Genomic DNA, 12582 nt, shown 5'->3' on the forward strand with positions numbered 1-12582 from the left:
AATGGCTCATGAACTATAGAGTGTTAAAGCATTACCTTTTAGAACCCAATGAAGCAGTCATCCCTTTGAGGCCCCAATCTTTGGAGTCAGTGAGTTACACTCATGGGGAGTGCTATGCACAAATTGTCAAAGGTAGGGCACTTGAAACTTCCTAACCACTACATATACAATTTTCTGAATTAGAATTTAGTTATTCCTGCATCCTGATCTGTGCAAACTTCGGGGCTTTCTTGTGGATATTCTACTTGTCCTCCCAAATAGCTAGAATTAACCAGGAATATCTAAAAAATTTTGATTATATTGCTTCACTGACAACCTTTCCTATGGTTAGAGTCTCTTCTGTTGACAGTGAATGGCTTGCTTGAAGACTGTCTCTTGGGGGTCTCCTCATATCTCCTGTAGATCATTCTTCCTTTTTTGTTTGTGAATATTAATTTGATTAGCAGGGTTTCTTTCAGGCTGTGTGACAGCTTCTATGAATTTTTGGTTTAATCTTTCATTGTTAGTTATTCCATATTCTTTCTCCTTTGTCTAAAGTTTTGATATATGGATTATACAATCGAGTCATCACTGACTCTGCTCTCCAATGTGCAATGGAAAGAAGGCTGAATTTGGAAGCTCCAGATCTGAATTTCAATCCTAGCTCTGAAACTTGGGTGAATCATAACCTCTCCATGCTTAAGACTTTCTCCTCAATCAAATAATGGGAATTGATTGAATGTCCTTGAAGATCCCCTTCAGCTCAAGTTCTATGATCCTTCCATTGTATGCTATCAACCAAAGAGTTTTGTATATAATGCCATTTCATCAATATACTATTGGATTGTATTGGTTTAAAAAAAAGAGAGATGGGATAAAGATTTAGTCCTTAGAACATGAGTAGATATATTCTTCCTAATCAGTGATAGAGAAATATCCTCTGCCTGCCTTCAGTTGAACACAAGAACTTTAAGAAGCTACTTTCTAAAATGCTTTAAATAACTATTGATTAGAAAAATGCATATTAGGACGACTCTGAGAATACCATCTCATACTTTTCAGATTGGCTAAAATGACAGGAAAAGAAAACAAAAAATGTTGGAGGGGATGTGGAGGAACTGGGACACTAATATATTGGTGGAGTTGTGAACTGATCCAGCCATTTTCAAGAACAAAATGTCCAAGGAAAAAAGTTCTCACTCTCTGCTCTAGTGACTGCTATTTTCCCATAGATTGCAGTTGTTACAATCAACAACTTTGAGATTCAGCTTGTGTGACAGCCTCATGTCACTGGTCACCTATCTGGTTACTTCCATCTCAGAAAACTCATTCACCTTAAATCAAAAAATAATACTTACAAAAGAAACAGAGGTGTCGTGTTTGGGAACATGTGGAGACTGGGTGGAAGATAGAACCCTGTGCTCCTCCCCAACCTGGCAGCTCCCAGCAGTTATCCTCCCTTGATAGCCAATTAGAAAGAGAAAGTGATGTCACCTGCTTGAACTTTTGTTAATATATATATATATGTATGTATATATCAGTGTTTGTATTTTTTTTAATTAAAAAAAAAGGAAAGAGGGCCCAGTTCAGGTTCTGCTTTCAAAGCTCCCAAATCACTCTGATTCAGGGATAGGGGAGACATCAGCCACCACAGAGTCCAGAGGGCTGGGTACCAGAGAGAATATACTGTGCCTGGTAACTGATCCCAACTGCTTCTTCCTCGTTCACTTAAAGCTCAGTGTTCTTTTTGAGAAACTCAAAGACTCTGCCCACAAAACCTTGTGGATAATGTAGTATCTCAGCTGGAAAAAACAAGCAGGCTCCCCAGTCACAGGACTGTTTGCACCTACATTATTACTTTTTTTCCTTAATTCTCAGTTGTTGTTGTGTTCAGTTGTGACCCCTTTGGGGCTTTACTTGGCAAATACTGGAATGGTTTACCAATTCCTTCTCCAGATCATTTGACAGAGGAGGAAACTGAGGCAAACACAGATAAGTGACTTTCCTGGAGTCACACAGCTAGGAAATATCTGAAGTTGGATTTGAACTCAGGATTTGATTCCAAGCCCAGTGATCTATCCACTATAGCAACTATAGCTGTCCCTAAATACAATACTCCAGATGTAGTCTGAACTGGGGCAGAGGAGGGCAGCGTAGGACTATTATCTCTCATTTCTGGCACTAGGTTTCTATTTCTGTTATGTCACACTGCTGATTCAGATGCAACAATTCATTAAAACTCTCAGGTGTTTGGGGTTTTTTCCACATGAATTCTTTATCTTAAATTAGGCCTCTCATCCCATATTTGTGCAGCTGAGTTTTTGAACTCATATGTAGGACTTAGTGTATATCTCTAATAAATTCTACTTTCTTACTTCCAATTACTCATTCCAGTGTGTTAGGATGTTTAGAGCTACTAAGTTTACTGAACAATATGTTGACTGTCTCTAATGCTGCAGGAGGGTAAGTTGGAGGAGAGAATACTGAGGAGAGAAGTTTGAGGTTACTATAATGATCCATTTGCAGAAGGAAGAAGTTGGGGTACTAGAAGGAGCCATGTGTGAGGAGGATATTGGGGGAAAGGATACTTCAGAGAATTGAATGGAAGACAGTGCAAAATTAGGAAGGGAATGATAAGAGAGAGGATGACAACTTGGACAGGAGGAAACACTAAAGGGAGACAGTTGAGCTCAAGATGTGACACTGGGACTTTGGCTTTATCTTTGATCTGAGAATTGATTTTCCTGCTCCTTCATGTGGATCAGACAGTCTCTGCTTTGAGGTGTAAGACCCCTTATTCATATATGTGTTATTTCTTCCCCTCTCTTCCCTTAACAATGTCCAGGGCCTCAGAAAACCAATGGTGGAGTGCCATGTCGATCAGCAATCTTTGGAAAAAGTGGTGAAGAATGCTGTAGAGGATTATACCCACAAGCCTCCTGTGACTGGAAAGCCCTATTTACCACAAAAGTATTGGATTCCTGAAGCTGAAGGTACATTTGACTCTTGCCCTTGTAACCTACCTGGTTTGATTAGAGGGAGATCAGTATGAACCACAGGAAAGATTTCATGAAAGAAAATTTGAGCAAGAACCTGGACTGTCCAATAGGGATTGGCTAGGTAAAGAGAGAAAAAGAGAAAAAAGTTATTGGCCACCGGGGGGTGGAGGGGTGAGGGTGTGGGGTCTTTGGTCATATTTACAATGACCTAATCATCAAATTCAGAGGCCTTTTTCCTTGACTTCTCTATGACATCTAATGCTATTAATGCTTCATTCCTGAAACATCCCTCCCTTGAGTTCTGTGATATCGAATCCTTCTAGTTCTCATCCTGCTCATAACCACTGCTTCTCTTGTGTTCTTTTCTGGCTTCTCTCCACTCTCTCATTTTATTTTTCTGCTTACTTTATTAATATATTAATAATAATTTATAATTTACTATTTACCTTGTTAATATAGTCATGCCCCAAGACTTTGTCTTCATTTATCTCCTGTTTTTCTTCTTTAGTCCTCTATCTTGGTCAACACATATAATGTCTTAGCTTTGCTTATCAGAATCTATATGGATGACTCCTGAATTTATTTTTTCATCCTTATTTCTCCTAAACATGTCTAATGAGTACATGGACATCCTACATGGATATCACCTGGATGTCTCACTGGTCTCCTAGTTCAATATAGTCATCTTTTTCCTTTCTGGTTTCCTTGGTTTTTTTCCTTCCTTGGTTTTGTAAAGACACCAAGATTTGTTCATTCATTAAAATCCACAATCTTCCCTATCTCTCACTACCAGCTTCCCTTTCCCATATCCAAGAGTTTCCAAGTTCTGCTAACTTTTCTCTTATGATTTAAAGAAAGTGTCATATATATAGGGGCCCCTCAATTTCAGAATGAAGAGTTTTAATCTATCCTAGGTACAACAGGAAATAATTTTAGACAGGCAGTAATCAGAGTGAAATGCTTTTGGAAGATTACTTTGGGAGCCCTATATAAGATGGTCAGAAAAGGGAGAAAGGAGGGGAGATAAGTTGCAGGGATATTCATTAGGAGGCTCTTGCAATAGTCTCAGGAAGAATGGAAAAGAAAAGGAAATCCAGAGACTTTTAAAAGAAGAGTTCACAAGACTTAGTGACTGATAGGGTCAGATGAAATAATGGGATATGGATTGTGGGAAGTGGGATATGAGAAATATATGGTGGATGAAATAATGGGATATGGATTGTGGGAAGTGGGATATGGGAAATATGGTGGATGGTGGGATAGAGGATGGGATGGGATGGGATGGGATGGGATGGGATGGGATGGGATGTTAAAGGGATCATAGCATAAAAAAGAAGCAGAAATAATTGAGTTTTTTTGAGCTTGGGGAATTTGAAAAGTACGGTGGTGGGGAGGAGGGGAGGGGAGGTAAAATGATTAGAATCTAGACAGAGAACCTAACCACTTGTGGGAGCTGGGGAGAGGAGGAATTGGATAAGGTTTGGCTTTGGGACTGGACAATGTTCTAGGTCCAAAAAGGTCCCTGAAAAAAATATATATTCTGAGACAAAGATATCTAAATTCTGTGTGTCCTCTTGTTTGGGGTGTTTGTGACACCCCAAAATAAAATCTTGTCCTGATCCCTCCTCACACCTGGAAAGAACTACTAAATGCCTGGCCTGAGAGGTTGTAGTTATTTATGGTTGACTCCCAACCAGGAAAGAACAAAGGAGGGAGGCCTATTTTTGAGGTTGGAGTCCTGATTAGTGGTGAGCAAATGAGAATGACATGTTTTCTATCTCTCCTCATCCCTATTCATCATGACCTAGCAGAGAAATACAAACCAAACTTTATTAGTGGAGACAGGTATGCAACGGGGAAGACAGGACCATACAATGCAGGTTGGAACAAATATCCTACCTGCCTTCCAAGACTTCCAAAGGTACCTCTTCACTTGGCACAGCATGGGCAAGTATGGGGGTGGGAAGAGGGTGGGTTGGAGGGTTTGAGCAGGTAATATTTCCCTTCTCTTTCTCACTTGGGTGGTCTCTGCCTAATCCTAGCATCATGCGTAAAACACCCCCATTACAGCTTTTTCTTTTTTGGGGTTGCATGTTGCCTCCTCTCCAGGCTCCCCTAAAGTAGAAATCATGAAATGCTAGTACTCATATCATCGCCATTTTTTGTCAATGCATCTAGGGATGGCTGTCCAAGTCAATGTTCTAAGTTCTATGAAAAATATGGAAAAGTTGGATAGGACACTGTCGCTGCCCTCAAAGAATTCAGAGTCTAGTTGGAAAAGATAAAAAACAAAACAAAACAAAACAAAAAAACCTTTCAAAGTTAACTAATAATACTAGGAATGTTTTTAGTGCTAAATGAGGAGATAACAAATATCAATGGCATTTGAATTTCAAAGGGGGAAAGAGATTACCAAGAGCATGATGGAGGTTGTAGGCTATAGGAAGAGTTGGTATTTAATCTGGCACTTGAATGCATGGGAAGTCAGTGGGCAAGGCTGAGAAGCAGACTGGTCAACCAAGCATTGACACTTGAGTTTCCTCTTCAGTGAAGTTCACGTTCAGATGGTGGGAACAAATGATGTGTACATGTTGTTCATATTGATGGATAGTGCTTCTGAGGACAGAAATGGTTTCATTTTTGTTGAATCCATACCATAACTCCTGTCATGTAGAAGACAACTAATGTTTTATTGTGGGTTCTAGTGTCAGACCATGTTGGGGGAACAAGGATGGCATGGATATTCAAGAGGAGGAATTGTGCAGAGAATTTACCTTAAGTAGTCCACTCAATTCTGAAAAGCACCTTGAGCATCTTTAGTAATCTTTTCCTAAGTGACCTGATTTGGGGATGGGAATATTGAGAGTTATTTGGATAGGGAAGGAGTATGTACCTGGAGGCAGAGAGTGACCCTGGGCAGGCCTGGTCAGTGCCCTTCCTACTTCCTGAGGACCTTAGCCCCTGTCACTGCCTGAAACCCAGAGGCCCCTCCCTCCCTGTGCCTTCTACAATGCAAGTGGAATGATGCAATGTCCTACTATGCTATCTCTGGCAGTGAGGAGATTTGGGGCCATCGACAAGCCAGGTAGGGTTATTATGAAAGAGAGACAGAGACAGAGAGAGAGAGAGAAAGAGAGAAAGAGAGAGAGAAAGAGACAGAGACAGAGAGAGAGAGAGAGAGAGAGAGAGAGAGAGAGAGAGAGAGAGAGAGAGGAGATTCTTTGAGATGGGCTTTGCTCTAGGAGGATACAAATGAAAAATGGATCCATATTCCAAAATCGCTCACTGAGAATGTTGAAGGAGATGAAACAGGACAGAGAACACTTGTTCTCAGGGGAATTCTAAGAGAAAAGGTCAGGGAGGAAGGAAGTATGTCCCACCATTAAGCTTATTCTTATGAAGGACCCATCTCCAACACAGCCCAGTGGAATTAGGGCAGGAAATGGGCCAGGATATAATTACCTAAGAGGAAGAAGACAAAGAGAATGAAGGAGAAAGGTGAGGAAGGAAAGAGATACGAGGAGAAAGAGGATGGGAGATGTTTCTAGGCAACTAAGTGAACACACAGAGAGATGGGAGCTGGGGCAGGGCGAGGGGTGGAGGACAGAATGGTCAGAGGGACTGCCTGGGCTATAGGAAGTGGGAATCACATTTGGGTCCTGGCCTTTCAATATTTTTTCCTATGGAGTCTGAAACAGCTTTTCTTTCCTTTAGGAAAGTGGGATGGAACCAGTGACTCCTGGAACCCCTGTGGATGGTCCCCCTAAATCTGAGCACTTCAACAATTATGGTAATTGTCCGTGTGTATGGGTGTGAAGGCATGGATGGGCTGGGGAGGTTCTGGAGATATGAAGAGGTTATATAACTCCCTCCTCCCTTCTCCTTCCCTGTTTGTCTCCCTGACTGTTGCTGTAACTCTCCTTTTTGTGACCTGTATTTTATCTCTCTTAATGCTGTGTGTCCCTGTCTCTTGTCCCCTTTTTCCTTTCCCCCTATTTCTGGGCCCCACTGTCCCTGTCTTTCACTACATCAATCTCCCTCCACATCCCCATGTTTCTGCCCACCCCTTTCTGTGTCTGTATTCTCTCCTTGCATTATCTGTGGGTCTGTCCTCTCTCCTATTTCTCTCTTGCATGTGGCTCTCTGTGTCCCGGCAGAGCGAGAGGTGATGGTCAACATGCTGAATTCGCTGACCAGGAAGCAGCTGCCGTCCATCCAGCCAAGGTACATCGTACCTGGCCGTTTGCCATTCCAGGGATATGACAGCCCCTGCACAGGCCGCCATTACTGCCTTCGAGGCATGGAGCTCTATGTCACAGAGGCGCCCATCAAGGAGTGCCATCTGACCCAACTGACTGTAAGGTTCAAAGAGATCCTCTGGAAATACCCTGCAGTGGTGATCACTGTAGAGGAAATTCAGTGTCCTCATATGGAGGAAAATTTGGAGGGTGGCGAGCAAATTTAGCATTGCCTTAGAACTAAGAGGTGGGGGGATAAGATGGGCTTGCACAGAGAGAGAGAAGATGGCATCGGGGGCCTTCCAACACCCTCAACCATCTGTCCCTCTCTTCCTCATGCTTAGCTCAGACCAATCCTATTTGCTCTGGGAGGCCCAGCTTTGCCTTTTCAATCCAGCCCCAGGACATCTTAGTTCCCCCCCAGAGTCTGGAAGAAGGAGAGGGTACAGCCATGAAGAGCTTCCAGCCTGGCTACCTTCCTCTCTCCCTAGCAATCTTTCTCTAACTTTTAACAAATTGATATCCCTGGGCTTGTAGAGGGTCTGGAATAAAGCACATCCTTAGCCCTTAATGAAAGCCCCTTCCTGGGGTAAGATCCTGGGGAACTGGAAGACTCCAGAGAGACCCTGAACCTGAGATCTAGCCCCACTTCTAGAACTGACTTGTGACTGCAGGAAACATGGTGTTATGGAAACAACATGAGATGACCAGTCCCAGCTTTTCTCCTGATCTGAGTGATATTTGGGAAAATCATCTAATTTCCCTGGGTCTTACCCCGTTCCCTCATTTGTAAAATGGAGCATCAGGTTACTTTGGTTTCTTAGCTTCCTTCCAATCTAAATTCTATGGTCCTATATGAAAGTCCCTGAAATGGAAAGGATAGCCACAATTCTTCCAGCCTGTAGAGATAGGTGTGGGGAAGAAACAATGAGGGTCATAATTCCTTACAACTATTTTTTACTTTATAATTTACAAAGCATTTCCATTCATATTCTCATATTGAATTCTCACCATAACCTTGGAAAGTGGTCAGGGCAGGGATTGAATTCTCACCATAACCCTGGAAAGTGGTCAGGGCAGGGAATGGTTATTCCAATTTTACAAATAAACAGGTTCAGAGAGGGGAAGGAATTTGTCCAAATTCACACATCATCAGTAATAGTCCAGATCTTCTGACCACTAAAAATGGTGGTCCCACTAAAAGAGCAGCTTCATAACTAAGCCGTTAACTTAGCTGTATAACTTCAGGTGGATTTCTCCTCTCTGAATCTCTTTTTTTCCCTCACTTGTCAAATAAGGAATTTAGATTAAATCATTCCTAAAGGTCTTTTTCCAGACCTGCATTTCATGATCCCAAAAGCCAGAGGAATCTGGTTTCCCTGCAGTATAACGATACAGGCCCCAGGTTGGAGAACACCACCCCACAGAAACCACTGCGACATTTGATCCACACTGTTTTAATTTCTGGGGCTTTCTGAGTTATCTTGACCTGTGCTGTAGGAAAGACAAAGAAAGAATAGACATAACCTTTGTCTTTGAGAGAGGGAGTTCAGTGTCTGGTCAGGAAGATAATCTGGGATAAAGAAAAATATAAAGTCATTTGTAATAAATGTTAGAAGAAAAATGCCCTATATGATCAATGGAAAGGGAGAGAACAGTGTAACTTGGAAAGTCAAGGGAGGCTTCTTGAAAGTGGACCTTGAGCTGAGCATCAAAGGAGACAGGTAGGATTTGGATAATCAAACAGGTACAGAAGTCAACAAGAATCAAGAGTTTACTCACTTTGGTCTGCACAAACCTGCATTTGAGGAGAAGGAACTGGAAAATGGTACTCCAGCTGCCTAACCTGAAGGCCCTTTTCCTTTTCCCTTACAGGAATATAAGGAGTATACCACCCCTCAACCACAGGCCCGGAATGAAATGCATGATTTCAAACCTCCCTCCGCGACTGTATGACTTTGCAAATGTTAAGTAAGTGCACCCGACCCCCTTGGTGGGTGGGCCTTCCCTCCCCTACCTCTCTTTGGAGGTGTCTCCCTCAGCTTCGTGCTTTTTTTGGTTAGGAACATTTTATATCTAACCTTGGGAGGAGACACCATTGTCTTAATAGGTGTGGGTCAAGGCCCCTAGCTTTGAGACAAGCTTCTAGGGGAATGGGATTCTGAGGATACAGGCTTAAGACCTCAAAGCTGAATCATGATTAGAGCTGGGGATAATTGGATGTAGAAGCTTGAGAATGTGGGCTGAAATCAGGAAATATCCTATCTCCTCTTCTCACTGTGTCCCTCTAGGTCTCAATATCTAGGTCTCAGAATGGAATGTAGGGCAGGTTAAATCATTGACTAGAGCTCAGAGGCCCAGACTTTTCCCACCATAAATATGAACCCGGGGTTAAGGGGTTCTAGAGGCCATTTGTGTGAAAGCCAGATCATCTTTTTGGATGGGATGGCTGATCCAATTTCCTCTCACTACTGCAGGTGGAACAGCAGTCACTTCAAGTTTATCGGAGGACCCCAGAGAAATCATTTTGTCATCCATCCTGAGTTTATGTCAGAAAACTGCTCTGTCTACCGCTCTTGCCAAGCTATGATCAGGGCTAAAGATGAGGTGGTTAAATAAACCAAATTCCATCCCCCCACTGTCTCTGGATCTATCTCTTCTTTGGAGCCCCTTATTCCACCCTCCCCTAAATCCCTCCTTCCCCTGAGAAATTCCAGTCACATCTCCAAGATACTTGTGAAGGGGATCGGTCAATCCCCCAAATCGGGGCCAGAGAAGGGTGGAAAGCAGCTAATACTGGCTCACCCAGTCCAACTGTGTGACCTCAATCCAGTTCCACTCAGCAAAAGTGTTAAGCACCTACTCTCCCTTGGGCATCAAGGTGGTTCAATGAATTGAGCATAGGGTCTAGGGTTCACTTCAAATCTGGCCTCAAGACACTTCCAAGGCAAGGCACTTAACTCCTTTTGAGTCAGTTCCTCATCTGTAAAATGGGGATATACTGGAGAAGGAAATAGCAAAACATTCCAGTATATTTGCTAAGAAAACCCCCTGGAACAAGGTCCATGGGGTCCCCACATGGTCTTTGGAGACTAATGGACTTTTGCTTCTTGGCTGCTGTCCTCCAAAATCATCTCATACTTTCTTACACCCTAGCTTTCCCATACAAATTTGTCCAGTCCAAGAACTTTACCTTCCTCTCTCCATCCCCTTCCATCATGGCATAGACCTGGGACCGGGACCAGGAGGATCATGCAGTAAACCAAAACTGTAGGAGGCCACACAAGGAATAGGAAGAGGGCACTGGGAAGGCTGAGGGTGAGTTACTTTAGTGTGCTTTCCAGGGACCCAAAAGGCTTTTTTTTAATCCACCTATCAACAAATATCTGAGAGCTAACTATGAGCAAAGCACCATGGGATCATAGGAAGAGACTTTAGAGGTTAAGAAAGCCTCAGGTCCAAGGAGTGAAGTTAGTTGCTGAAAGATGTCCCACAGATCTTCATTGACTGAGGCAGAATTTAAATCCCAGGTCCTCTGATTTCAAATTTAATACTCTTTCCATTATAGCAAGTTTTTGTGCTTACATGCTGTTCCATGAAGATGAAAATCCAATCTTCCTCCTACTTCAAGGCTTGACTTCTTCCAATCTAGGTTCTCTTCCATCATGGTTCTCCCTAGTTTCCTTCAAATGACCCCACCCCGGTCCAGTATCCTCTCAATGCAGTACTCAGCAGTCCCACTATGATCACAGTCTAGCATCCCTGGTGCCCTGTCTCATTAAGCTCAAAGATGCTTCTGGCTCCCCTCCAAGGATCTATGAAGTAAACAAGAAAGGATGAATTCAGCATAGGGACTATGGCCCAGAAATCTTTCCTTAATACAGATTCTGTAATCTAGCCTATCAAAAGGCATCTATCCCTCCCCCAAAGAAAGTTGTGACTTTTGGGGGGGAGGGAAGGCGAGGAGAAGCAGAAACTATCTCCATTCTGCATGTTTTTGTGTCTCTCAAAGACATGGGCAGCTAGGTGGCACAATGGATAATGAAATGCCAGGCTCGAATCAGGAAGATCAATCAGCCTCAGACACTTGACTAGTTCTGTGACCCTGTTTAGATCAGTTTCCTTATCTGTAAAATGAGCCTGAGAAGGAAATGGCAAACCACGTCAGCAACTTTGCCAAGAAAATCCCAAATGGGCATGACGAGTCAGACACAAGGGAACACAATATTGTACTGTCTTATTTTGATGTCCTCCCTACACCAGCCCCTGTTAAGAGCCTCCTGGACACAGGAGAGTGGGGAAGGAATAGCTGGGAGACACTCGAATCCATCCCAGCTCATACTATCTCTTCTTAAAATAGGCAAAATGACTCACATGGTCTCCCAGCCAGGACATAAGCAATGCTATAAATAATCCTAAGGTTGGTGGAAGAAAAGGGGAGCCCAGGTTGGTCATAGGTTGGAGAAGGAGATTCTAAACATAGTACCACAGAATGTCAGGGTTAGAAAGGAGGCAAAAGATCCTCTGCTACAGGCCCTTTTGGTAGACAAGGTCACGGTCAATTAGTGGCAGAGGTCTTCAAACCATCATTGAGATTAGGAAGATGCACCATCTGAGTCTTTCTGGAAAACAGAGGAACAGTTACTAGGGGAAAAAAAGAGACTTCATATATTTTTGGGGGGAGAAGGTCTGGGTCCTTAAAGAAAAGGGCTTGACTCAGTTTTGTTAATTCAACAAGCTGATCCCCAACAACTTTGGGAAGGGGAAGAAGTCGTCCCTCCCCCCCCCCCCCATACCTAGACACTTTTTTTTTTTTTTTTTGCTGAGGCAATTGGGGTTAACTTCTTTTTTTTTTTTTTTTTTTTTTTTTTTTTTTTTGCTGAGGCAATTGGGGTTAAGTGACTTGCCCAGAGTCACACAGCTAGGAAGGTGTTAAGTGTCTGAGACCAGATTTGGACTCAGGTCCTCCTGACTTCAGGGCTGGTGCTCTATCCACTGCGCCACCTAGCTGCCCCATACCTAGACACTCTTAACTGAAGCTTCTACAGTAGAATGCCAGGTTTTGAACTAATGATGAAAATCAGGAAAAAAAGTTACCTGTCCTCTGCTTGGCCCCCCACCCCCCACTTCTCACCAAATGTCTACAACCAAAAACTTTGGTTCCTTCTCCCTCTCGCACCCTAACCTCCAGCAGTGAATCTCTTAAGAATCCTTGACCTGGCGTCCCTGAAACCTATTTTGTTGTTTTTTAAACATTTCAACACCGCATATAAAATTCAACATAATTGATTTCCTTTGCAATCTTATGCATTTTACATATTTAAAACTAGGAGGGCGTATTTATCATAACCAGACTGCCATGGGGT

General features: G+C 42.9%; 1 protein-coding gene across 4 annotated transcripts in view; it reads left to right on the forward strand.

Annotated features, from left to right (window-relative positions):
* C1H9orf24 (chromosome 1 C9orf24 homolog) overlaps positions 1–9854 on the forward strand; it is a 48612-nt gene extending 38758 nt beyond the window's left edge. The window contains exons 2-7 of one of the 4 annotated variants that reach the window (XM_051965959.1): positions 2825–2972; positions 4787–4899; positions 6693–6768; positions 7136–7335; positions 9092–9187; positions 9694–9854. In XM_051965959.1, coding sequence (XP_051821919.1) covers positions 2825–2972; positions 4787–4899; positions 6693–6768; positions 7136–7335; positions 9092–9172 — 618 coding nt within the window. In that variant the 3' untranslated portion in view covers positions 9173–9187; positions 9694–9854. The remainder of the gene's footprint in view (positions 1–2824; positions 2973–4786; positions 4900–6692; positions 6769–7135; positions 7336–9091; positions 9188–9693) is intronic. The other 3 variants (XM_051965968.1, XM_051965950.1, XM_051965942.1) reach the window with 3 other exon arrangements.
* The last annotated feature ends 2728 nt before the right edge of the window (positions 9855–12582 follow it).

Source organism: Antechinus flavipes, chromosome 1, assembly GCF_016432865.1.
Source record: "Antechinus flavipes isolate AdamAnt ecotype Samford, QLD, Australia chromosome 1, AdamAnt_v2, whole genome shotgun sequence".
NCBI lineage: Eukaryota > Metazoa > Chordata > Mammalia > Dasyuromorphia > Dasyuridae > Antechinus > Antechinus flavipes.